At 37.1% G+C, this 26,927-nt stretch overlaps 2 protein-coding genes across 20 annotated transcripts in view; one reads left to right on the top strand and one right to left on the bottom strand.

Moving 5' to 3' along the window:
• FBXO22 (F-box protein 22) overlaps positions 1 to 808 on the top strand; it is a 30,058-nt gene extending 29,250 nt beyond the window's left edge. For all 5 annotated transcript variants that reach the window (XM_009210672.4, XM_003901234.4, XM_017960790.1 and 2 more), the window contains one exon: positions 366 to 808. In XM_009210672.4, coding sequence (XP_009208936.1) covers positions 366 to 783 — 418 coding nt within the window. In that variant the 3' untranslated portion in view covers positions 784 to 808. The remainder of the gene's footprint in view (positions 1 to 365) is intronic.
• Positions 809 to 3,168: 2,360 nt separating this feature from the next.
• Positions 3,169 to 26,927, bottom strand: part of NRG4 (neuregulin 4) — a 121,903-nt gene continuing 98,144 nt past the window's right edge. For 13 of the 15 annotated variants that reach the window (XR_001904484.3, XR_001904481.3, XR_001904483.3 and 10 more), the window contains 2 exons: positions 24,455 to 24,540; positions 3,169 to 3,979 (listed from right to left, as the gene is read on the bottom strand). Coding sequence is in view for 10 of the 15 variants with exons in the window: in XM_017960795.3 (XP_017816284.1) it covers positions 3,939 to 3,979; positions 24,455 to 24,540 (127 nt within the window). In the remaining 5 variants the exon portion in view is untranslated. Of the gene's footprint in view, positions 3,980 to 11,007; positions 11,091 to 17,531; positions 18,707 to 24,454; positions 24,541 to 26,927 lie in introns of those variants that run through there. The other 2 variants (XM_017960798.3, XM_017960799.3) reach the window with 2 other exon arrangements.

Here is a 26,927-nt window from a genome sequence, read left to right as displayed (position 1 = left end):
ATAATAGCAGAAGGCTTCGTTTAATGGATATCTTTGTGTATATTAATAAAATTATAACATTCCTTTTAAGGAAGTCAGAAAGGTAAGGAAACTGTCCCTTCTAATAACCGAATATGGGTTTCAGAAATTGTTATGGATGTGCATTGCCCCTTTGTATTTGTGACTGAAAAAAATGGTGGCTTCTCTTGATCTATTTTAATAGTTTGATTTTTGAACGTATTTTACTCATCTGTGAGGGTGAGCCTCAGATTAACCACAGGCTGCTAAAGGCAGCAGCCTCCCATCAGTGAATCAGGAGGATTTTGCTTCTGTACTTAAAAATTTTAATGTTTCATGAGATATTGCCACTTTTCTAAATTTTCCAGGAACCCTCTGGATATTGATGCCGCAGGTGTGGTTGGACTGTCATTTAGTGGACACCGAATCCAGAGTGCCACTGTGCTCCTCAACGAGGACGTCAGTGATGAGAAGACTGCCGAGGCTGCAATGCAGCGCCTCAAAGCGGCCAACATTCCAGAGCAGAACACCATTGGCTTCATGTTTGCATGCGTTGGCAGGGGCTTTCAGTATTACAGAGCCAAGGGGAATGTTGAGGCTGATGCGTTCAGAAAGTTTTTTCCTAGTGTTCCCCTATTCGGCTTCTTCGGAAATGGAGAAATTGGGTGTGATCGGATAGTCACTGGGAACTTTATATTGAGGAAATGTAATGAGGTAAAAGATGATGATCTGTTTCATAGCTATACAACAATAATGGCACTCATACATCTGGGGTCATCTAAATAACAATTAAAGTGGCTTTCATAATATATAACTTTCTGGTTCTGCCTTTTTCAGAAAATGGAAACTTGGGCTATGTGTATTTCAAACAAAAATAACTTTAGATATATCTTTTTTGTAGCTTTGATTGATGCTCTAAGATGACGAGGGTAGTTTTTAATATATTAGATGAAAGACAGCTTTGGACATAACACAGACTAGGAGTTGAGAGCTTTTGCATCAGGCACAAGCAAACTGATTATAGTCGTGTTGCACCAGATCGTGTAGCTGCTGTGTGACGTGACCTTAAATAGTCTTCCCGCATAGGAAGAGCAAAAGGGGATTCATCAGTAGGACAGAGATTTAAGACATTCCCTGACTACCCCTTGTGTTGTTAGCTGATGTCTTTTAGCAGAATCATGAAGACCTTTTTTCTCCTTTTTTTTTTTTTTTTTTTTTTTGAGACGGAGTCTCGCTCTGTCGCCCGGGCTGGAGTGCAGTGGCCGGATCTCAGCTCACTGCAAGCTCCGCCTCCCGGGTTTACGCCATTCTCCTGCCTCAGCCTCCGGAGTAGCTGGGACTACAGGCGCCCGCCACCTCGCCCGGCTAGTTTTTTGTATTTTTAGTAGAGACGGGGTTTCATCGTGTTAGCCAGGATAGTCTCGATCTCTTGACCTTGTGATCCGCCCGTCTCGGCCTCCCAAAGTGCTGGGATTACAGGCTTGAGCCACCGCGCCCGGCCTTTCTCCCTTTTAATAAAGGAGAAAAATATACTGATGGTTTGAGAAATTTTTCTCTGCCTTTCAGTTTTATGAATTTTTTCAGAAGTAACAATATTATTACTTTTTACTTATTTGATAAAAATTAAAGAACTATTTTTGTTTTGGTCAGATAAATTGACAAGACTAATCAGTGTTTTATCATAAGTAAAACATTTTTCTTTTTTCCTTAAAAATCTTTTTTTTTCACCTAGGTCTATATAGCTAACTGGTAGACCAGAGTATTACATCATCTTATTTTGGTTTTATACCAATAAAACATAGCTTGGAACTCATTCAGGTAATGTTTTGCATTTCATTGCTTTTGGATTAACAAAGGAAGGAAACTAATCCTTCATAAACAAAAACCCAGAATAGTTGGTATTTGTCAGCTAGTCATTCCTGTCATATTCCCAGTAGAATGATTTTCAAGTTTGAATTTCTATACAAATATCTAAATAAGAGATGTGCAGACAGCACCAATTTTCCCTCAATATCCATTCTTTCCTTTTTGCATAATGATAGAACCTTTGATTTTTCAATTGGGTATGCCTCCTAGAATAAAGACTACATTTCCCAGTCTCCTGTGCAGGTATGACTGTGTTCTGGACAATGGAATGTGAGGGGCAATGATTTGTGTCATTAAAATGGCATGACCATTTATTTGCCCCTTTCTCCATCTTGTTGCTTGGAATGTGGATCTGGTAGTCAGCCATCTTGGACCCTGAAGAGGAGGCAACACACCATTGTGGAAGAAAGTAACAGAAGGATCCTGGTTGCTGTACAACCTCGTTGAAGAAACGCCATTAAGTGGCGTGGACTATCCACCTCCAGACTGTTTTACAAGAGAGAAATTAGCATATTCCACCTAATACAATATGATGTAACTAATGTTACTTTTGTAACAGTCAGTGGTTTGTTCTAACAGGACAGTAGAACACTTGCAAGGTAAGTAAAGTCAAATGTATTAGCATTATTCCTCCTTTTCCTTTTTTATCACTTTTATCCCTTTTTTAAAAACTGAAAATATTTCTCTTGCTATTTATATATATATATGATAAAAATACTTAGAAGATTCCTTTAATTTATGGTTATTCTAAATCCTAGTTCCTGAGGAAAGAAAAATTTGTCAAAACTTTTCATCTGTGAATATTTATATTTAGCTCATGCTATTTAGCTATTATCAAAATACCTCAAAATTTTAGTCTTTGAATGCGCTCATGTAGCACATAAGTCTAATATTTTTTAAACTTTATTGTCCCTGATATTAACCAGAATTGGTTGAATAGTAGAGGAAAAGGGATTTTTAAAACTGAAAATATGAACAAAATGAGCCTTAGAATTGAACGGGTTATTTTAAACAAATTAATACTCATAAAATATTTTGCCACTTCTCAAAGGAGAGTCTGATACAGGATAATTTCATACAATATTTGATGTTGTTAAAGGGTTCCTTTTTATAGCTGAGCCTTTGGAGCTTGTTACGAACACTAAAATCATTTAGTCACATGGTTGCAACCTTAGTGCAAAGTAAAAAGGGAAAAAGTTGACCTAATAGAAACAGTAGTAGTACTGATAAGAATAAAAGTGATCCTCCCTGCCTCTCAGAGGCCTTGAAGTTCTGTGAGGAAGGGAAATGGTAATTTAGCCAAAGTTAAATCTGTGTAACTCATTTATTACAATTTTGAAAGGCTTGTCTTAGAAGCATTAAAGGAGTATTAGCTAAAAACAAACTAAATTCCTAGAGATGACAATCATTGTAGTCCTCTGTGAAACTGAAAATAACAATCACATGAAAAAAATTTGAGCATAAAAAAGAGAAGTAAAGGTATACCCTTAGCCTACATACTGAGCTGACGATCAGATCATAGAATGCTTTATTTAATCAAGACATTTAAAAATACTTATTTCATCTACATACTTTCAAAGCAAAATAATTTCTGGGGCCACAGTTTCCTTTGTGTAAGACTTAAGCAAGAAATATATTTCCATGCCCTTTGATCCAAGTAAAATCTAAGGAAATAAACCTTGAAATTAAGACCTAGAAATAGATCCACCCTTGCAGATTGATAAAAGTGGGCAATCCAGTAGGCCAGTTCACATTATAGTTATCTCAGTTTTGCTTAAAGCAAACCCTAACCCTCAACCTAGGAGGCCAGATAGCAAAAGATGTGCAACTGGTTTATATTGCAAATTTAACAAAATGAACATGCAAAGAATTACAATAGAAATAAACTTTTACAAATCTGAGAACTTTCCATGCAATCTGCAAAAATTTTTAAGAATATAAATTTGCTTCCACCATTTTTTACCCAGTCTGGCCTGGGCTTGCACTGCCATAAATTCAGTTTTAATGGGAACAGAAGACTCCAGATCCTCTTGATGGGAAGAAATCATGAAATTTTAGATGATTGACTTTGATTTTCATTTGTAGAAACTGGGTATGAGTTGGCTTAATGAAAATCCTAAAATAATAAAATAAGCATTAGTAATAATATCCTTGTTAAATGAACAAAGCGAACACTTATGCGATATAAAGAATGTGGTACCAGAAACTTTATAGGGAAGAATAATAAAATATTTGCAAGACCTATTATTTTTGTTTTATATATTTATATATTATATACATATATCTACCCTATGCCACAACTGAAGACAGGTTACAAGAACATATGCTACTACAAAATAGGAAACTGGCAGAAGCCAATAAGTATCACTTAATATTTTGGTATGGAAACTTCCATTTCTTTTCTTTGAGACAGAGTTTCACTCTTGTTGCCCAGGCTGGAGTGCAATGGCGCGATCTCGACTCACTGCAACCTCCACCTCCTGGGTTCAAGTGATTCTCCTGCCTCAGCCTCCCGAGTAGCTGAGATTACAGGCATGCGCCACCATGCCTGGCTAATTTTGTATTTTTAGTAGAGATGGGGTTTCTCCATGTTGGTCAGGCTGGCCTCAAACTCCAACCTCAGGTGATCTGCCCACCTCGGCCTCCCAAAGTGCTGGGATTACAGGCATGAGCCACTGTGCCCAGCCGTAAGCTTTCATTTCTTAAAACAGATTTATAAAAGTTTTTGCTCTATAGTGACTGTTATCACAGCCAGCAAAAACAGGCAAGATTGATTAATTTAGAAGAAATTGAAAGAAAATATATTCATTAATGTTGCTTTTAAATGCAAATGATCAGATTGAGGAGAATTTTGAGACCATTGACATTTTTCTAATTCTCACTAACCAAAATTTAATCACTATACTTAATAAACATACTCTATTCAAGGTCTTGTAATACTAAAATTATAGGGAGGAATAAAACATAATTGACCCCAGCGACATCAGCAAAATGGGCAGACTAGGAAGCTGCAAGCTTTTGTTTCCCCATCAAAACATTAAAAAAAAAAAAAAAGTAGCAACCGTCTGAACAAACTTTATTAGAACTTTAGAAAACAGTCAAAGGTTTACAGCAACCAAAAAAATTCCCAGTCATCTTCAGAATGGTAGGAAAATATTGAGTTTTTAGTGGCTCTTGCCCCGACCCCTCCCTGCATTGTGACAGTCTTGAAGCAGCAGCAGCCCAGTTCCCTCCCTTGAACTAGAGAAAACATAATAGACTTTTTTTGGCATATTACTGTGTACATTTTTTTCTAACCTGTCTGGGGATACCTGAAGGACTGATACAAGGTCTCATCTTTTTTTTTGCCTAACTGGAAGGGTGGGCACTGCTTATAAAAGCTGCAAAGAACCGCAGGTACATGGGGCAGGAGGTTATAGGTGGAAACATAAAATAGAACAACTAAGGCCCAGAGGAGAATCTGGGGTAAGGCTTTGGGAAATTAGGAAATTAAGAACGGTTATATATACAGGCGGCATTTAAAATGCGACATGCGTATGCCCAGGGAAAACACTTGCCCAGAAAGTTCTAAGACCTAAGCTTTCACCTTGCTCTGGTCCATAAGCTCAAAAGCAGGTCAAAGTAAGTATTGGAGGATTACCTGGCACAAAGCCAATTTGTAAAATCTAGGATAGCACCTGGCATTCGAGGGAATTTATGTCAAAATCGCTGAATATGACATAAAAAGAAGAGAGACTTCAGTGATCACACACAAAAGGGATAGTCTTTTATAAAAGTAATTTGGAAAACTCTCAAAACGAATGGATGACAGCTTTTAAAAATAAAAAAATAAATGAACTAGAAAACCATGGGGAAAGGAAAGAATCTCTTACCTAGAGTTACCATATTATAATAGTGAATACCCAATTCTCAAGAAAAAAAATCACAAGCCTTACAAAGGAACAGGAAAATAATGCCCATTCAAAAGATCAAAATTAATTGACAGACATTGTCCTAATGAAGGACATTAAACTAGACATATACTTTAAAACAACTCAGATATGCCCAAAGAACTAAAGGAAAGCATGAACAAAAAATTAAAGGAAATCAGGAAAATGATAAATGAACAAAATTAGAATATCAACAGAGACAGGCATTATAAAAAAATTCTGGAGGAGAAAAGTATAATGAAATTTTCACTAGAGGGGTTCAGCAGCAAAGAATAGCAAAGAATCTATTCTTTAGAAGAAAGAATCAGCAAACTTGAGATGGGATCATTGAAAGCAGAAACAACAAATCAAGCCTCCATAGTTTTAAAAGATATATATCACACGCAAAGAAGTGAAGAAGATACAAAGCATTTTTGAACCACAACAGGATGTAGTTAGAAATCAATAACAAAAGGAAAATTGGAAAATTCACAAACTTGTGGAAATTAAACAACACACTCAACCAATGGGTCAAAGAAGAAATCACAAGAGAAATTAAAAAGAGAAAAATGCAGCATACCAAAATTTATAGGATGCAGTGAAAGCACTGCTAAAGGGGAAATTTACAGACATAAATGCTTACATTAAAAAACAAAAAACATCTCATGTCAACAGCCTGACTTTGTAACTTAGGGAGGGGGGAAACACACACTAAATCCAAGGCTAGCAGATGGAAGGAAATAATAAAGATTAGAACAGATAAATTGAATAAAGATTAGAAACACTAGAGAAAAATCAGTGAAACTACAAGTTCTTTAAAAGACCATAAAGTTGAGAAGCCGATACCTAGATAATAAAAAAGGAAGACTCAATTGCTCAAATAAATGAAAATGGGACAGCACTCTAGATTCTAGAAAAATGAAAAGGGTTATAAAATAATACCTTGGACAACTTAGATGAAATGGTCAAAATCCTAGAAATGCAAAACCTACCACTGCTGAGCTATGAAAAAAATTTTAAAATCCGAATAGAACTAGAACCAGTAAGGTGATTGAATTAGTAATCAATTCTCCTGGAAAAAAAAGCTCTGGACCTGATGGTTCTCATTTGTGAATTCTACCAAATAAGAAGAAATAACCCCAAACCCTCTTAAACTTTTTCCAAAAATTGAAGAGGAAGGATGCTTCCTAATTCATTCTGATGCTGAAGCCAGACAAATATACCACAAGAAAAGATTACAGACACAAATATACCACAAGACAAAGATTACAGAAGAAAAGATTCCTTATTTTCACTGATTCAACAATTCTCAATACTAGGAAACTGAATTTAGCAGCATATTAAAAGGATTGTACAGCATAACCAAATGGAATGAATTCCTGGAATGCAAGAATGGTTCAACATACAAAAATCAATATAATATACCATATTAACAGAATGAAGGGAGAACAACCAGATGATTATCTCCATTGATCCAGACAAAGCATTTGACAAAATCCAGGAGCCTCTTGTGATTAAAAACACTCAACAAATGAGGGATAAAAGGAAACTACCTCAACATAATAAAAGCCAGATATTAAAAGCCCACAGTAGACACCATACTTAGTGGGGAAAGACTGAAAGCTTTTCCTCTAAGATCAAGACAACAATGCTCACTTTCACCATTCCTATTCAACACAGTACTAGAAGTTCTAGCCTGATCTAGAAAGAGAAAAGACTCCAAGTTGGAAAGTAAGAAGTAAAATCCTGTATGTTCACAAATGATATGATCTTTAGACAACCCTAAAGATTCCACACCAAAAAAATAAATAAAACTGTTAATTCAGTAAGGCAGCAGGATACAAAGTCAACCCACAAAAATCAGTTGCATTCCTATACACTAACAATGAACAATCTTGAGAAGGAAATTACAAGAACAGTCCCATTTACCATAGCCCCAAAAATAATATGCACAGAAATTAGCTTACCCAAGGTGGTGAATGGCTTGTACAATGAGAACTACAAAACCTTGCTTAAAGATAAAAATAAATGGAAACACATCTCATGTTCATGGATTGGAAAATCTAATATTGTTAATATGTCAGTACTACTCAAAGTGATTCACTACAGTCTCGATCAGAATCCTAGGATTTTTTTTTTTTTTTCCAGAAATAGAAAAACCCATCCTGAATTTCGTATGGAATCTGAAGGGATCCCAAATAGCCAAATCAGTCTTGAGAAAGAACAAAAAATTGGAGGACTTAGACCTCCATATTTTAAAACTTACTATAATGCTACAGTAATCAAAACAAGGCAGACAGATCAATAGGATAGACTGGAGAGCCTAGAAATAAACCCTCTCGTCTGTAGCTAAATGATTTTTGACAAGGGTGCCAAGACTATTCGAAGGATGGTTTTTTCAACAAATAGTGATGGGAAAGCTGGATAACCATATGGCTAAAGAATGAAGTTGCAACCTCACCATGTGCAAAAATTAAAGTGGACCAAAGACCTAAATGTGAGAGCTAAAACCATAAAACTCTTAGGATGTGGCAGTGGTTTATTGGATATGACACCAAATTCACAGATGACAAAAGAAAAAATAGGCAAATTGGACTTCATTAAAATTCTAAAATTTTGTGCATCAAAGGACACTATCCACAGAGTGAAAAGATTACCTATGGAGTGGGAGAAAATATATATGCAGTTCACATACCTAATAAGGATTAAACATCAAGAATACACGCAAAACTCCCAAAATGCAACAATAACATAAAAACCTGATTTTAAAAATGGCAAAGGATTTGGATAGATCTCCAGAGAAGACATGCAGATAGCCAATGAGCACATGAAAAATGCTTAACATTACTAAACAGTAAGGAAATGCAAATCAAAACCACAATGAGATACCACTGTACCCATTGGAATAACTTATTAAAATTAAAAAACACACAAGTGTTGGCAAGGATGTGGAGAAATTGGAACTCTTATTATTGATGGAAATACACAGTGGTGCAGCTGCTGTAGAAAACAGTATAGTGATTTTCCAGTTAAATACAGAATTGTCATTTGATTCAGCAATTGCATTTCTGGGCATATACACAAAACAATTGAAAGCAGGGGCTTGAGGATATATTTGTATACCAGTGTTCACTGCAGCATTATTCACAGTAGTCAAAAGGTAGATACAACCCAAATACCCAACAGATGAATGGATAGACAAAATGTGTTATATCCCTACGTTGGAATATTATTCAGCCATAAAAAGGAAATTCTGCTACATACTGTATCATGGACGAACCTTTAAGACATTAAGTGAAGTAAATCACAAAAGGACACTACTATATGAATCCACTTATGTGAGGTGCCTAGACTAGTGAGATTCATAGAGACAAAGTAGAACAAAGATTATTTTTTGTCACAGGGGGCAGGAGGAAATGGGAATTTATTGTTTAAGGGGCACGGAGATTAGTGTGGGATCATGAAGAAGTTTCGGAGGTGCATAGTGGTGATTGGTACATACAACGAATGTATTTAATGCCTCTAAACTGTAAACTTCAAAATGGCTAAAATTTAAATCTTATGTACCTTTTGCCACAGTAAATTTTTAAACCACCAAAAAAAAAAAAAAAAATCATATGGCCTAGCTATTTAAAAAAGGGGGGGATGGGGTATTTAGTCATAAGACATAGAGGAACTTTAAGTGTATATTGCTAAGTGAAAGAAGTCAGTCTGAAAGGCTACATAATATATGATTTCAAAATATATGACATTCTGGAGAAAGCAAAGTTAGACAGTAAAGAGAGTGGTTGCCAGAGGTTCAGTGGGAGAGAGGGAGGGGTAAATACATGGAGTAGAGATTTATAGGGCGGTGGAACTACTGTATACAATATGATAATAGTGGATACATGGCATTATATATTGGTCAAAATTAATAAAGACATACAACAGAAAGAGGACCCTTCATGTAAATTATAGGCTTCAGCTAGCCTGGGTGACAGAGTGACTTTGTCTCAAAAAAGTAAAAATGTGTCAATATTGGTTAAACAAATATACCACACTAGTGCAAGATAAAGGCCTGGGGTGGGCGGAAGCATAGGGGAACTCTGTACTATCTGCTCAGTTTTTCTGAAAATCTAAAACTTCTAACAATAAAGTCTATTAAAATTATGTGAGCGCTTTTCATTTTGTATACTCTGTCTCAGTGGCTCACCCTTATGTGTTTGTGAAATGAATGAATGATGGGTGATGAATGAATCGGTGACGCTAGTGACACACTGAATTCACAGTGCCTACACTGGGCCAGACTGTAGAGAAGCCAGCGTGCATCCCAGCCTTGACGAGGACATAGTTCAGAGACGAGCTGTTATGTTCGGCCGGTGCACGTGCTTCTGCCTAAGCCATTTACCAGCCCCAGACCTTTCCACTGCTCCAAGACTTTATTTTCACACTTCCTTAAAGTTACTATTCCTTTTTCTTTTCTTTTTTTTCCTTTTTTTCCCATGTAACTTAGGTGGAAAAACTGGAGAAACTAAATTGTTCTGACCTAACCAGTTCTTAATGTTGCACCTAAAAAGATGAAAACTGCATTCTGAAAAATCATGCACTAAAACTTACAAGGAAAATAGTTTTGGAACTTTGTAACCTGTGTAGTACAATAACAATCCTAAATTTCCACTGGTATTTGCACCTAGAATTAGTCAATCTTTTGCAGTCAAACTTTTGGGTTTTTGTTTCTTCCTTTGAGAGACAGATCCTTGAAATCAGTCACTTCTAGTAGAAAGCATTTTCATCAATATTGAAAGAATGACACAGAGGTGTCCATCAGTCAGTGCTTTTTTCTAATTGCCAGGTGAAATGTGAAATGTCTTCTCAGTTTTTTCATCAGTACTTGCAGCTTCTCAGATAACACAGGAAGAATGAGGTGGTTTTGAAGCCACTAAGCCGGCTACTCCTTGCACTTAAAGGATTTTCATCCTTTTTCATAAGATCTTCATGTATCCCTTAGGGTTTCTGTCTAGGTGTGTGAATATTTGCTTCTGGTTGCTTCAGCACATCAGCTTTCTGGGGAGAGTCATGTTGAGCCAATGTGACTTCTGAATACTGGTATCATCCCCTACTTAGCAGTTGCCGATGAACTGATGCACATTACAGAAGCACACACACCTTGCAGCAGAATGGATTATGGTTCATGATACGACAGGTTACACAAGCGCTTTATTTAGGAAATAAAGAATTAAATTTTTAATTATTTTACCTAGTGGTGTTTCATTTTCTGCCTTTGTAAAATAAAAGCAGTGATTTGGTTCACTTTGACGTTTCTTCAGTGTTCTCCATGACCTATGAAAAATAATGAAGAATTAAGATGCTTTCTCCATCGCAATTTTTCTTGCTATGCACACCTACCTACATGTCTCTTATCTTCTTCACATATATAAGCCAACCCCTTCTGTTTGTGATAGGATATGTTGAGGTAAACTAACCTAGAATTATCAAAAATTTTCAGCACCCTGACAAGACTCCTCAGAACACTGAGTTATGTCGGATTCTCCCTTCAAGTCTCACATATAAGTTCCCTGCACACCTGCCCACACCCTCCGCCCCTCCCCGTCTTTGCTCACTGCCTCTTACCCAAAGTTCTAACAAGCCTGGTGACCTCTCTGAGATATACTAGTTAGAAAAGGGTGGTTGACGGGAAAAGATTGCTAGAGTGAGTCACTGTAACAATGACAATAGCAATGACAATAATAGATGGCAAGAAAATACCGAGGAAACAAGGACTAATAAAACCTGTGGCTAATTGGGACTATTTAGGCACAAAAATTCCCTCTAGCCAACGAGCCCTGAGACTAACACCCATATCTGTGGAAGTGCAGTAAGAAAAACATGGGTTTAACCTCCCTAAACCTCAGTTTTCTCATTGTAGTGAGAATAATACCGCCTACCCCATACAGTTGTTAAGATTTATAGGAGTTAAAATACCTGAAATACTAACCATAGTACCTGGCACACATAGGCATGTTATGTGCATGATCATATCATTACACTGCTTGCTTTCCATTTCGAGAGTTGTGTTGTCAGCATAGGGCATTATTGCAGTAGGGATGATGTATAACAACAATATAAATGCATGCTAAGACTTTAGGCTGTGGATTTATGCTAGGAATAAATTGGAAAGATTGCCTGGGGAGGCTTACATTCCAGAATCATACAAGGCAATATGAATAAACTTATCAATGAAATAAGGCTTGATGGTGTGGTGGCAAGAAGACGTCCTTGGTGAAGGAAGGTCATTAATAAGTTTTAAAAATATAATGTACCTTTATGCTATGATTTTCATAATATGAGCTAACATTATTAAGCATCCCAGTCTTCATAATCAGCTGTCCTCATCAGAGAATCTAATTTTATTTTCATGACATGTATCTCGTCACATTTAGTAAAAGGCTTTTGTGTATGTGTGTGTGGGGGGGGGTGGTGGTGATTTGTTTGCTTATAGTTATGGCCTTGCAGTTATTGAGATTGTTCAACCTTGAAAAAAATGATCAAATGAACTGTGAGCTAAGCCTAATACCTTATCCCTCTTTTAAACCTTTGTTATGATGTCTTTTTCTATTAAAAAAACAAAAACAGCAATTTAATACTTGAGTTCCTGTATTTTTTTTTTTTAACAAGTATGTCTTTATAAACAGAAGTCAAGCTGTTTTATATGTGTGTGGATTCTAAAAAATAATTAAGCCCTTACCATGTCACTGAACATTCTGGGGAAAAAAAAAAAATCAAGAGGCAAACCTTTTGGGGAAAATGCTGTTGATGAATTACAAGCATGGTACTTGTGCATTCAAGATCTAATGGCAGGATACTATTCCCAAACTTGTTTATATCAGATTTGACCCCAGCATTAACCTTTCCAGTTAACCCCATGATCAATTTAAAATCTTTCCATTCTCTGACAATTTTTTTTTTTTTTTTTTTATGGAATCTCACTTTGTCGCCCAGGCAGAGGCACAATCTCAGCTCACTGCAACCTCCCCCTCTCGGGTTCAAGTGATTGTCCTGCCTTAGCCTCCTGAATAGCTGGGATTACAGGCGCCCGCCACCATGCCTGACTCATTTTTGTATTTTTAGCAGAGACGGGGTTTCACCGTGTTGGCCAGGCTAGTCTCAAACTCCTATATTCTCTGAGAATTTCTTCATGGTTATTTAACCATCAAGCACTTTAAAAATTAATGTGGCTCCAGATATTACAAATATAGCAAAGATCTACAAACCTAACAAACGATTTAAAAGACATGTTTTTACTCATGTACAGGAGTAAAGTATGGGAACAGATTATCCCTCCTGATAAGTGATAATTCTGAGCACAATAAAACACATCAACTGATAGCATTATTTAATAATGGCATCTCTTTCAGGCTGACTGACTTTTAATTGTGGTGAAATATACTTAACAAAATTTACCATTTTAACAATTTTTAAGTTCAGTAGCATTAAGTACAGTAGTCCCTTCTTCTCCACAGGGGATATATTCATACATTCCAAGACCCCAGTGGATGCCTGAAATCACAGACAGCACCAAACCTAAATATACTATTTTTCCTACACCTATGATGAAGTTTGTAACTTGGACACAGTAAGATTAGCAATAATAATAAAGTAGAACAATTATAACAATATGACAGCATCACTACTCTTGCACTTTGGGGCCATTATTAAGTAAAATAAGGGTTATTTGAACACAAGCACTGTGATACTGCGACAGGTGCTCTGATAATGAGATGGCTAATAAGTAGCTAATGGGCAGGCGGCATATACAGTGTGGATGTGCTGGGCAAAAAGATGGTTCACATCCTGAGTAGGTCAGCGGGAGATTTCATCATGCTGCTCAGAAGGGTGTGCAATTTAAAACATGAATTATTTCTGGAACTTTCCGTTTAATATTTCAGACCACAGTTGACTGCAGGCAACTGAAATCCCTAAAAGCTAAACCACCAATGAGGGGTTATTATTGTACATTCACATTGTGTGCAACCATCACACCATCTCCAGAACTTTTTGTTTTTGTTTTGTTTTGTTTTTGAGACGGAGTCTCACTCTGTTGCCCAGGCTGGGGTGCAGTAGCGAGATCTCGGCTCACTGCAAGCTCTGCCTCCCAGGTTCATGCCATTCTCCTGCCTCAGCCTCCCGAGTAGCTGGGACTACAGGCGCCCACCACCACGCCCGGCTAATTTTTTTTTTTTTTTTGTATTTTTAGTAGAGATGAGGTTTCATCATGTTAGCCAGGATGGTCTCCATCTCCTGACCTTGTGACCTCGGCCTCTCAGTGCTGGGATTACAGGTGTGAGCCACAGTGCCCAGCCCTCCAGAACTTTTTCATTATCCCAAACTGAAACTCTACTCATTAAACAGTAACTCCCTATTCCTCCCCCGACAACCCCGGTGACCACCATTCTACTTTCTGTCTCAATGAATTTGCCTATTCTAGGTGCCTTGTATATGTGGAATCACACAATACTTACCTTTGGTGTCTGACTTTTTCACTTAGCATTTCTTCAGGATTCATCTATGTTGTGGCATGTATCAGAATTTCATTCCTTTTTAAAGCTAAATAATACTCTATTATAGGTATATACCACATTTTATCTATTCATCCACTGATGGATATTTAGGTTGTTTCCACCTTTTGGCTACTGTAAGTAATGCTGCTATTGAGGCAGGAGAGGTAGTCAAGGAAGTAACCATGTTCTTGGTTACAGGGGTGACCATACAGTCAACACAATAAGCCCAGCATTCGCATTGGAGTCCAGCTCATTCAAGCAAAGCTCTCTCCAGTAAGGAATTTCCCTGTAGGGAGCACGTGCATTTTGATTTTACTTGTCCTCAGACTGACCCATTGCTCATTATAATTGTAAAAAACACATCCCTGAGGAGAGATTTAAGATGCTAATGAGATATGTGATGTGTGAACAAACATGTACAGCTACTGGCATGTGCACCCAGAGGACCACCCAAAACATAGTTACTAGTAACAGCTCTTCCCACCTCCTCATGAGTAATAATATTAAGACTCTCAGAAAGGGAGTCTCCCTAGTGCCAGTCTTTGCTGTTTCATTCTCATGAGCAGCCTGCCCTGAATCCTCTCTCAGGGATTCTGCACCTAACTTTCAAAATATTATTTTTCCTTTGCAATAAATTTGCTGTATGCTGCATCTCTGTTGTGTGTCTCTTGTTTAAACTCTTTTAAACTGAAAAGAACCAAGGTCTCACAACAGCCATCAACACTATGAGTGTAGGTATACAAATATCTGTTTGAGTCCATTCTTTCATTTCTTTTAGATGTATACCCAGGAGTGGAATTGCTAGATCATATGGGAACTCTACGTTTAATTTTTTTTTGAGGACTTGCCATACTGTTTTCTTAAGGTGGTCGTACCATTTTACATTCCCACCAACAACGCACAAGGGTTCCAATTTCTACGTGTTCTCACCAACACATGGTTTCTGGTTGTGTATTGTTTGTTTGTATTAGTAGTAGTCACCATCCTAAAGGATGGAAGTAGTACCTCATTGTGGTTTTGATCTACATTTCCCCAGCAATTAGTGACGTTGAGTATCTTTTTTCATGTGCTTATTGGCCATCTGTATATCTTCTTTGGAGAAATGTCTGTTTCTCCAAATCCTTTGCCCATTTTTGAATTAGGTTGTTCTTTTACTTGTTGTAGTTGAGTTTTAGAAGTTCTTTATATATTCTGCATATCAAATCCTTACCAGATACATGATTTGTGAACCTTTCTCCCATTCTATGGATTGCCTTTTCACTCTGCTGATAGTTCTTCTGATGTACCAAAATTTTAAATTTTGATGTCCAATTTGTCTAACTTTTCTTTGGTTGCTTGTGCTTTTGGTGTTATATAAAAGCAATCATGGACAAATCCAATTTCATGAAGCATTTCCCCTGTTTTCTTCTCTTAGTAATTTTGGCTCTTACGTTTAGGTCTTTGATCCACTTTGATTTTTTTTTTCTTTTTTTTTTTGAGACGGAATCTTGTGTTCTTGGCTCACTGCATCCTCCGCCTGCCGGGTTCAAGCAATTCTCCTGCCTTGGCCTCCTGAGTAGCTGGGACTACAGGCATGTGCCACCATGCCTGGATAATTTTTTGTATTTTTAGTAGAGACGGGATTTCACCATGCTGGCCAGGCTGGTCTCGAACTCCTGGCCTCGTGATCTGCCCACCTGGGCCTCCCACAGTGCTGGGATTGCAGGCATGAGTCACTGCACCCAGCCCTACTTAATTTTTGTATATGGTGATAGGTAAGGGTCCAACTTCATTCTTTAGCATGTGGATATCTAGTTTTCTCAGCACCACGTATTGAAAAACTGGCTTTTAAAAGCAACTTACTGAGGTATAATCTACAATTTACAAAATTTACCTTTTTAAAGTATGTAATTCAGCTGGGCACAGTGGCTCATGCCTGTAATCCCAGCACTTTGGGAGCCCAGGCAGGAAGACTGCTTGAAACCAGGAGTTCGAGACTAGCCTGGGCTGCATAGCAAGACACAGGCAAGTCTCTACAAAAAAAATTTAAAAATTAGCCAGGCAAAGTGGTGCACACCTGTAGTCTCAACTACTTGGGAGGCTAAGGCAAGACTGCTTGAGTGCAGGAGTTCAAGGTTGCAGTGAGCTATGATCACGTCACTGCACTGCTAGAGCCTTGGGCAACAGAGTGAGACCCTGTCTCAAACAAACAAAAAAAATAAGTATACAATTCAATGAATTTTAAAATTTACGGAATTGTGCAATCACCACCACAATCCCATTTTAGAATAAATCCATTACCCTAAAAAAGATCTCATGTCCATTTGCAGTAATTCCCCATTCCAATCTCATACCCTAGGCAACTGCTAATCTATCTTAATATAAATGTAAACATACAAAGTGTGGTGTTTTGCAGTTTGTATCACATAGCATAACTGAGGTTTATCTATGTTATCATATGTATGAGTATTCTGTTTCTCTTTATAGCTCAATAGCATTCCATTTATAGGTACACCACATTTTATTTATCCCTTGAGTAGTGGATGGATGTTTGGATTATCTCCACTTTTTAGTTATGAATATTGCTACTATGAACATTCATATTCAAGTCATAATATGAACATGTTTTCACTTACTTCAGGTAGACATCTAGGGATGAAATTGCTGGGTGATATGATAAATCCATGCTTAACTCTTTAAGAAACCAACAAATTGTTTTCCCAAAGTGTCCGTATTACTTTACAGTGCCACCAGCAATGTATTCCAGTTTCCCCATAGCCTCACCAACACTTGTTACTCTCTTTTTGATAATAGCCGTGTTAGTGTGTGTTAAGTAGCAGCTCATTGTGGTTTTAATTTACATTTCCCTAATGACTCAAGTATCTTTTAATGTGCTTGTTACCCATTTGTGTATTTTCTTTGGTAAAATGTCTATCCAAATATCTTGCCCAGGCTGGGTGTGGTGTCTCACACCTGTATTCCCAGCACTTTGGGAGGCCGAGGCAGGTGGATCACTTGAGGCCAGGAGTTCAAGACCAGCCTGGCCAACACCAAACCCTGTCTCTACCAAAAAATACAAAACACTAGCCAGGTGTGGTGGCACGTGTGTGTAGTGCCAGCCACTCGGGAGGCTGAGACACAAGAATCCCTTGAACCCAGGAGGCAGAGGTTGTAGTATGCTGAAGTCATGCCACTGCCCTCCAGCCTGGGTGGCAAAAAATGTGTATATATATTGCCCAAACTTTAATTGGGCTGTCTTTTTATTATTGAGTTGAAAAAGTTCCTTATATATTCTAGACATGTCCTTTATCCATCTTTTATATCCATTTGCAAAAATTTTGTCCCAGTTTGTGTCTTGCCTTTTCATTTTGAAGCACAAAAGTTTTAAATTTACATGAAGCCCAATTTATGAAATTTTTTCTTTTATCAGTTGTGCTTTTTGTATTGTATCTAAAAATATTTGCCTAATTCAGTGTCACAAAGACTTTCTCTTATGTTTTCATCTAAGAGTTTTATAGTTTTAGCTCTTATACTCAGACCCATTTTGAGGGTTTTTTTGTGCATGGCAAAGGGTCTGAATTCATGTTTTTGCATGTGAATATCCAAACTGCCCCAGTATCATCTGTTGGAATGACTATCCTTTCCATACTGAATTGCCTTGGCAGCTTTGTCAAAAATCAATTGTGGGCTATCTGGATGCCAATACCACACTGTCTTGATTATTGTAGCTTTATAGTCAGTCAGGAAATCAGACAGTATGAAGCTTCTAACTTTGTTCTTCTTTTTCAAAATTATTTTCTCTATTCTAGGTCCTTCGCATTTCCATGGTAATTTTAGAACCACCTTGTCAATTTTTACAAAAACACCTGTTGGGATTTTGTCTGGGATAGCACTGCATCTATATAGGTCAATTTGAGAACTGATATCTTACAATATCGAATCTTCCAAATCTATGAACAAAATATAACTCTCTATTTATTTAGGTCTTCATTTCATTTCTCTCACCAATTTTTTTTTTTTTTTTTTTTTTAGTTTTCACTGGATAGGTCTTTCATATTTTTGTATGATGTATTCCTATGTACTTAATACATTGAGATTCTATCATTAATAATTCTTTTTTAAATTTCCATATCTAATTGTCATTGATATATAGGAATACAATGGACTTTTTTGAAATTTTAAGATAAGTTTATTAAGTCCAATGATGAAATCTATCAGAAGAATATTCTCCTGAAAATCATTTCTTCTTGGAGAAAAGGAAAGGAAAATCAAAACCCTCTGAGCATAGCCAGGATGCTGTGACAGTCAAGCCTCTCTACAGATGGGGACAGTCCTTTTGTCAGCGGAGTCACTCTCTGGGTCAGCAGGATTAGAATCTGGATCATCCTCCTCATCCCTCAGCTCCAGGTCATCCATTTCCTGGAACAAAGACTCAATTACCTCCACGTTGTTTCCAGCATCCTCTAAGAATTGGATATCAGATGGGTCAAGATTTGGATCTGTTTCAAGTAGCTGTTTCCCACTTATTTTTTCCTGCTTATTCTTTCATTTGGTTCTTTTTGATTTCCAAGAGTTCCATATCAAACACAGCTTCTCAACTTAAGAAATGCTTAATTGTAAACAGGAATGCCATGAAATAATTGCTCAATGGCTTCTTCTGCTTCTTCTTGTTTCTCGCCCAAATTTTAATTGGATTGACTTTTTATTATTGATTTGAAAGTGTTCTTTTTATATTCTAGATACATATCTTCCTCCCTTTTGGCTTTTATCTATTTCATTTAATTTTTCTTGCACAGCTGCCACTTAAGATCATCACCACACCAAGATTTCTTCAGCTTGTAATGCTAAGAATTTTTAAATGTCTGAGACATTGTCTTCTAGATTTTCCAAGAATGTTTCATAAAAAGGAGTTTCATTTGGGTATTTCTCACTGTCTGTAAACTTGAGGGTAGTCTGAACAGTTTCATTATTTTCTCCAGCCTCAGATATCACAGTAATGGTAGAGCTGGGTGGGTTTTCTTTTTTTTCTTCTTCTTTTTTTTTTTTTTTTCTGAGACGGAGTCTCACTCTGTTGCCCTGGCTGGAGTGCGGTGATGCGATCTCAGCTTACTGCAACCTTTGCCTCTTGGGTTCAAGCAATTATCCTACCTCAGCCTCCCGAATAGCTGGGATTACAGGCTCCTGCCACCATGCCCGGCTAATTTTTGTATTTTTAGTAGAGACGGGGTTTCACAATGTTGGCCAAGCTGATCGTGAAATGCTGACCTCAAGTGATCTGCTCCCCTTGGCCTCCCAAAGTGCTGGGATTACAGGCATGAGCCACTGCACCTGGCCAGCATGACATATCTTTATTCATCCTTTTACTTTTAACCTTTTTGTGTCTTTATACTTAACGTATATTTTTTGCAGATAGCGTATCACATTAATTTTTATCCAATTTTACAATCTCTGTCTTAATTGGGTGGCTTAGACTTTTTACAGGTTGCTCTAGAGTTTCTAGCATACACTTTTGACTTATTACAGTTTCCCTTCAAGTGATGATGTACTGCTTGACATTTAGCATAAGAACCTTACAGTGGGGTATTTCCCTTGCTACCCTCCTAATCTTTGTATTTCCTTATTATACATTTTGCTTTTATGTATGTTGTAAGTCCCATACTATGTTGTTATGATATTTCATTAAATGGTCGATTATTTCTTAAGGAGATTTAAATAAGAAGTAGAAGATCTTACATATTTACCCACGTAGTTGTCATTTCCAGTGCTCTTCCTCCCTTTATGTAAATCCATATTTCCATCTGATATTGTCCTTTTGCCTGACGGACTTCCTTTAATATTTACTTAGTGCGGTTCTGGTGATGATAAATTCTTTCAACTTTCATATGCCTGGAAAAATCTCTATTTTGCCTTCACTTTTTCTAAATAGTTACTGGTTTTTTATGGCTTTGAGATACAATTCACATACCATAAAACTCACTCATTTAAATTGTACAATTCAATGGCTTTTAGTATATTCAGAGTTGCACAACCATTAGCACAATCAAATTTATGACACTTTCATTCCCAAAAAGAAAGCCCACATCCTCACTCCCCAACATCCTTCCATTTCCTCCAATCCTAGGCAAACATTAATCTACTGTCTGTCTCTATAGATTTGCTTGTTCTGGGCATTTCATATAAATGTTATCATAAAATATGTGTTCCTTTATGACTGGCTCCTTTACTTCAGCATATTGTTTTCAAAGTCCATCCATGTTGCAGCATATATTACTACTTCATTTCTATTTCCTGCTGAATACTATTCCATAGTAGGAATATAATACACTTTATTTATCTATTTATCAGCTGATGGACATTTGATTAATTTCTACTTTTTGGCTATTATAAATAATGCTGCTATGTGCTATGAACATTCATGTACACTTTTTTTTCCTTTTTTCACCCTCCCCAAAGTTTTTTTTTAGAGATGGGGTCTTGCTATGTTGCCCAGGCTGGCCTCAAACTCCTGGGCTCAAGTGATCCTCCACCTCGGCCTCCCAATAGCTGGGACTACAGAAGTATGCCACCACACTTGGTTTCATTATGGTTTTGATCATCATTTCCTGATGGCTAACGATGATTGTCTTTTCATGGGATTACTAGTCATTTGTACATATTATTTGGAGAACTCTTTTCCAATCCTTTGCTCATTTTTAAAATGAGTTGTTTCTTCATTAAGTTGTAAGTGTTGTTTATGTATTCAAATACATATATGTATTTCAGATCATATGTGTAAGTCTCATACTTATGATTAAAAAAATTTTCTCTCAGAAGTAGATTGTCTTTTCACTTTCTTGAGGGTATCCTTGGAAGCATGAAAGTTTTTTGTTTTTAATGTTGATGAATCCAGTTTACGTATTTTTTATTTTGTTGCTTGTACTTTTAGAATCATAACTCAGAATCCATTGCCTAATCCAAAGTCATGAAGATTGACACCTATTCTATTAAGAGTTATATGGTTTTAGTTCTTACATTTAGATCTTTGATCCATTTTGAGTTAATTTTTATATATGATATGAAGTAAGGGTTTAAATCCATTCTTTTGTGAGTGGATATCCAGTTTTTCCAGCACCATTTGTTGAAAAGACTATTATTACCCCCCACTGAATTGTCTTGCACCCTATAAAAAATGCATTTACTATAAATGTAAGAAGGTATGTCTGAACTCTCAATTGTATTCCATTCATCTATATGTCTATCCTTATGCCAGCACTACTTTGCCATGATTACTGCAGCTTCATAGTAAGTTTAGAAATTAGGAAGTGTGAGTCTCCTAACTTTGTTCATCTTTTCCAAGATTGATTTGCCTATTTTGCCTTGTGTTTGAAAGATATTTTTGCTGGATGTAGAATTATAGGTTTACTTTTTACAATACATTATAGATGTTGTTCCACTCTTTTAAGATGTGTTATTTCTGAAAAATGCCTGCTGAAATCCTTAGCTTTATTCTCTGTCTGTAATGTGTCTTTTTCTAGCTGCCTTTAAGACTTTATCACTGGTTCTGAGCAATTAGATTATGATGTGTCTTGGTTTATTACTTTGTCACTCAGGCTGGAATGCAGGAGCACAATCTTGGCTCCCTGCAGCCTTGACCTCCTGGGCTCAAGCAATTCTCCCACCTCCCAAGTAGCTGGGACTACAGATAGGCACCATCATGCCCAGCTAATTTTGTTTCTTTTTTGTAGAGATGAGGTCTCACTATGTTTCCCAGGCTGGTCTCAAACTCTTTGATTCAAGTGATCCTCCTGCCTCAGCCTCCCAAAATGCTGGGATTACAGGTGTGAGCCAGAGTGCCCGGCCTTTGTTGAACTTTTTATATGGGTGAATTGATCATTTTTATTAAATCTGGAAAAATTTTTGACTCTTATTTCTCCAGATATTTTTTCTGTTCCCTCTTCTCTCATCTCCTTCAGGGACTCAACATTATGCCACCTGCAGTTGTCGCACAGCTCACTGATGCTCTTTTCATTTAAAAATTTTTCTTTCTGCATTTCTTTTTTTCTTAGTTTCTATTGCTATATCTTCAAGTTCACCAATATTTTCTATTGTGTGTAATCTGCTGTTAATACCATCCAGTTTTTGTTTTGTTTTGTTTTTTATCTCAGACACTAGTTTTCATCTCTGGAAGTTCAGTTTGGGTCCTTTAAAAAATATATATATTCTATGTTTCTACTTAACTTTTGAATCTATGTAACACATTTATAATAACTATGCTTACCTGGGATTTCTAACATCTGTTTCAATTTCAATTTCCTTCCTTCCTTCCTCCCTCCCTCCCTCCCTCTCTCCCTCTCTCTCTCTCTCTCACTTTCTTTCTCTCTTTCTCTCTCTTTCTTTCTTTCTTTTTTGGGACAGAATCTTGCTCTGTCGCCCAGACTGGGGTGCAATGGTACAATCTCGGCTCACTTCAAACTCCACTTCCTTGGTTCAAGCGATTCTCCTGCCTCAGCCTCCCGAGTAGCTGGGATTATAGGTGCCCATCACTGCCTTTTTTTTTTTGTATTTTAGTAGAGATGGGGTTTCACCATGTTGGCCAGGCTGGTCTCGAACTCCTGACCTCAAGTGATCCACCTGCCTCGGCCTCCCAAAGTGCTGGGATTACAGGTATGAGCCACCATGCCCAGCTTTCAGTTTCTTAATATTTCTCATTTTGAGCACATTTGCTGCCTCTTTGGAGGTTGGTAATTTTATTGGATGTGAAACATTATTAATTTCACCTGTTGGGTACTAGATGTTTTTTCAGCATTGTTGAGCTTTGATCTAGGATATAGTTATTTGGAAACAATTTGATTCTCTCAGCTCAGGCTTTTACAATTTATTAGGCAGGACTGGAGCAGTGCTTAATCTAGGGCTAGTTATTCCCCACTATCAGGGAGACACCTTTCTGTGTACTCTACCCAGTGCCACGTGAATAATGAGATTTTCAGTCTCAGTGGGAACGGACACTTTTCCTGGCCCTGTGTGAATACTGGGTACCTCTAATCCTTCAGGTGATTTTTTCTACAACCTCAAGTATTTTCCTTCCACACATGCCCTGATTAGTACTCAGTTGAATACTTGAAGATCTCTGGAGTTCTCTCTTCATACAGCTTTCTTTTTTCTAGGACTCTCCTCAGCACAATATAGTCACCTTGATCTTTTTGGACTCTTAGCTCCATCATCTCAACTCGGAGTCTGCCAAACTCAGCCTGGGGTCCCCAATCTTGCACAAAAGCCTGGAAATTCTCTCCAGGCAGTAATCTAAGGCAATCATTGGCTCACCTAGTCTATTTCCCATCTCTCAGGGTTCATGGTTCCTTTGATGACTGATAGCAATGTCTTCATAATTTTTTTTTTTTTTTTTGAGACGGAGTCTCACTCTGTTGCCCAGGCTGGAGTGCAGTGGCGTGATCTTGGCTCACTACGAGCTCTGCCTCCCAGGTTCACACCATTCTCCTGCCTCAGCCTCCTGAGCAGCTGGGACTACAGGTGCCCGCCACCACGACGCCCGGCTAATTTTTTTGTATTTTTAGTAGAGACGGGGTTTCACCATGTTGGCCAGGATGGTCTCGATCTCCTGACCTCGTGATCCACCCACCTCGGACTCCCAAAGTGCTGGGATTACAGGCATGAGCCACCGCGCCTAGCTGTCTTCATAAATTTTAATGCTTCATATATTTTGTCCATTTTTTGTTGTTTTAAGTAGAAGGAAATAAATCCAGTGCCTGTTACTCCATCTTGGCCAGAAGTCTCAAGACAATTTTAAAACATCAATTTGTCTACAAGTTACCCAAAGATTTGCTGATCTTTACAGGCAAAACTCTTCTTCCTCCCCATATGCTAGCTCATTTCAAAATATTTCTGAGAAACCGGTCCCTTATATCTGTGTAGCACATTAGAGCTAACACCAGAATTTAATATATTGAGATAACATTGTTTTCTTTGGGAAAAAATGTGATTTGTGTCATACTGATAATAAATTCATTTTTACGTGAAAAAGGGTACCTGGCCAAAAAAAAAAAAAAAAACCATAGAAAAATTTAGGCTCAAGCTTTTTTTTCTGGATAGATCTAAATACAAATCCCTATATCTAACAACAACAGTCTCGTCTAGGGTTTTAAAATAAGCATTTGTTTTGAGTTTACTCACTGTGGTGGGCACTGGTACTGCTCGTCTCTACCAGGTTGATATCATACTGGACTGAACTGGCTCTCTGAAAGTGGCCCTTCCTGACACTAGAGAGGAGAGAAACATAAAAATGGAAAATGAGTAATAGGAAAAGCATGTCAGAAAACCTAGAAAGAAGGTTGTTTTTTTTAATTTCCCTTCTTCCCCCTTTTTACAACACATCATGGCATTCAAATGAAAGTATAAGCTTGACTATTTGATGGTTCATTTTCTTTCCACAACTACCTGAAATTGTCAGTGGTGCTTTAAAACTGTTCCCACTATTTAACACATCCATTAGTGCATGTAGGTCATCATTCAGATGCTGATGATGCCGACTGGTCTTTTTCCTTTAAGACAACAGCAAAGCTGCTGTATCTTAGTGCAATTTTTGTGCCCTTTTTAAAGAGGTTAGCTTTCATTATCAGTTGGGACCCTTATGTGACATGGAGTAGCTTTAGTCAACTATTCTAGTAATGGCATTTTAAAAAGTAATTTTGGACATTTTTGAGGTAACAGTACATCAGGTTTTTCAGTCATTTGATCAACTAATATAGGTTGTAATTTATGTAATCATGATAGATTTTGGAATGTACAGTTGATTTCATTTTTTTCAATATGTCTATATGCAGTTTTAGCTTACATTAATGAAAATGAATTCAAAACTGCTTTTACCATTGCAAAATGATGTGTATTTTCTAAAAGCAAACTTGCTCCTATTCCTGAGACACTATTGATTCTAGCCCAGATTTTAGCATTAGTGGGGTATCATTTTGGACCTCATTCAATGATGGCACTAATTAGTTACTAAAGTTCAAAAGGCCCTCAGTTTAAAGCAATTTCAACCACTAATGGACCAAAAACTATTATAGAAAACAATTTCATTCTTGAAAGCGCATTTCCAAGTTCACATGGTCACTACAGAACAGCCTAGATCTTATGTAACGCTTTCTATTTATCCTGTTTTGTAGCTTTCTTTTTTTAAATTTATTTTTAACTAACTGGTTATTTTTAATTCCATTTTTGTCCTTCTGCTAATTTGGAAATTATACACTTTGATTTTCTATTATGTGTTACCCTAGACATTTTAATATTCATCTTAAAATATCAAGATCAAAATTAACTTATATATTTATCCTCCCCCCATACAAAGACCTTAGTACACTTCAATTACAATCCTTTCAACTTATTTGCTATCATGTGTTTTAATTCCTTTTTAAAAAAATACATAGGATAATATTATTGTTATAATTTATACAATATTTGTTTTGATATTCACATATTAATAGCTTTCTCTGTTCTTTCTTGCATTTCACACATGCCTTATAGGATCAACTTCCTTTTCCCTGACATATATCCTTCAGGCAGAAGGTTTACTGAGGGATAACTCTCTCAAAGTTTGATTAAAAGTTATCTTCATCTTACCCTCATTCCCTGAGAGATGTTTTCACTGCCACAGAAATTTGGGGTTAACTGCTTTCTCTCAGCATATTGAAAATATCACTGCTCTGTCTTCTAGTTTTGCTTCTTTCCAACTGAGAAGTCAGCTGTTGGTTTAATTGTTGCATCTTTGACGATAATCTGCCATTCTTTTCTGCTTTTGTGATGTCACCTTTAGAACTGGTGTTCTACAATTCCACTATGTTGCACCCATATGTAAATTTATTTTTATTTATCCTGTTTTAGATTTGTTGGGCTTCTAACATCTGTGGGTAACTTTCATCAGTTCTGAAAAGGTCTCTGCCATTACTTTTTCAAACACTGCCTCTGCCCCAGTCTCTCTTTTCTTCTGGAATTCCAATTAAACATAAGGTAGGCACACACTCTGGTCACCACGCTTCTTGACTTCTCTTCAATATTTTCTATTTCTTTTTCTCTTAGGATTACCCTCTGGGTAATTTTTTCCTATCTATTTTCCAATTCATTAATAATTTTATTGTGTTTAAACTGCTGTTTAAAGACATATACTAAATTTAAAAAATTTATTGAACTAAGATATGTACTGAATTTTTAAAAATTATATTTCATTCATTGGAGATCTGTTTCGATCTTTGCCAAATTTGCTTATTTCTAAGCCCTCACTTATTTTATTTTATTTTCCTTTTTTATTTTTTTTGAGATGGAGTCTTGCTCTCTCGCCCAGACTGGAGTGCAGCTCACTGCAAGCTCCGCCTCCTGGGTTCATGCCATTCTCCTGCCTCAGCCTTCCGAGCAGCTGGGACTACAGGCGCCCGCCACCACACTCGGCTAATTTTTTGTTTTAGTAGAGACAGTGTTTCACCGTGTTAGCCAGGATGGTCTCAATTTCCTGACCTCGCGATCCACCCACCTCGGCTTCCTAAAGTGCTGGGATTACAGACGTGAGCCACCGTGCTCGGCCACATCTCACTTATTTTTTGATACATATTAAACATACTTATTTTATAGCATGTGTCTGATTCTTCCAATAAATACA

The sequence above is a fragment of the Papio anubis genome, chromosome 7 (genome assembly GCF_008728515.1).
Source record: "Papio anubis isolate 15944 chromosome 7, Panubis1.0, whole genome shotgun sequence".
Classification (NCBI taxonomy): Eukaryota; Metazoa; Chordata; class Mammalia; order Primates; family Cercopithecidae; genus Papio; species Papio anubis.
Note: the sequence above shows the minus strand (reverse complement) of the source record. Positions and strands in the feature narration are given on the sequence as shown.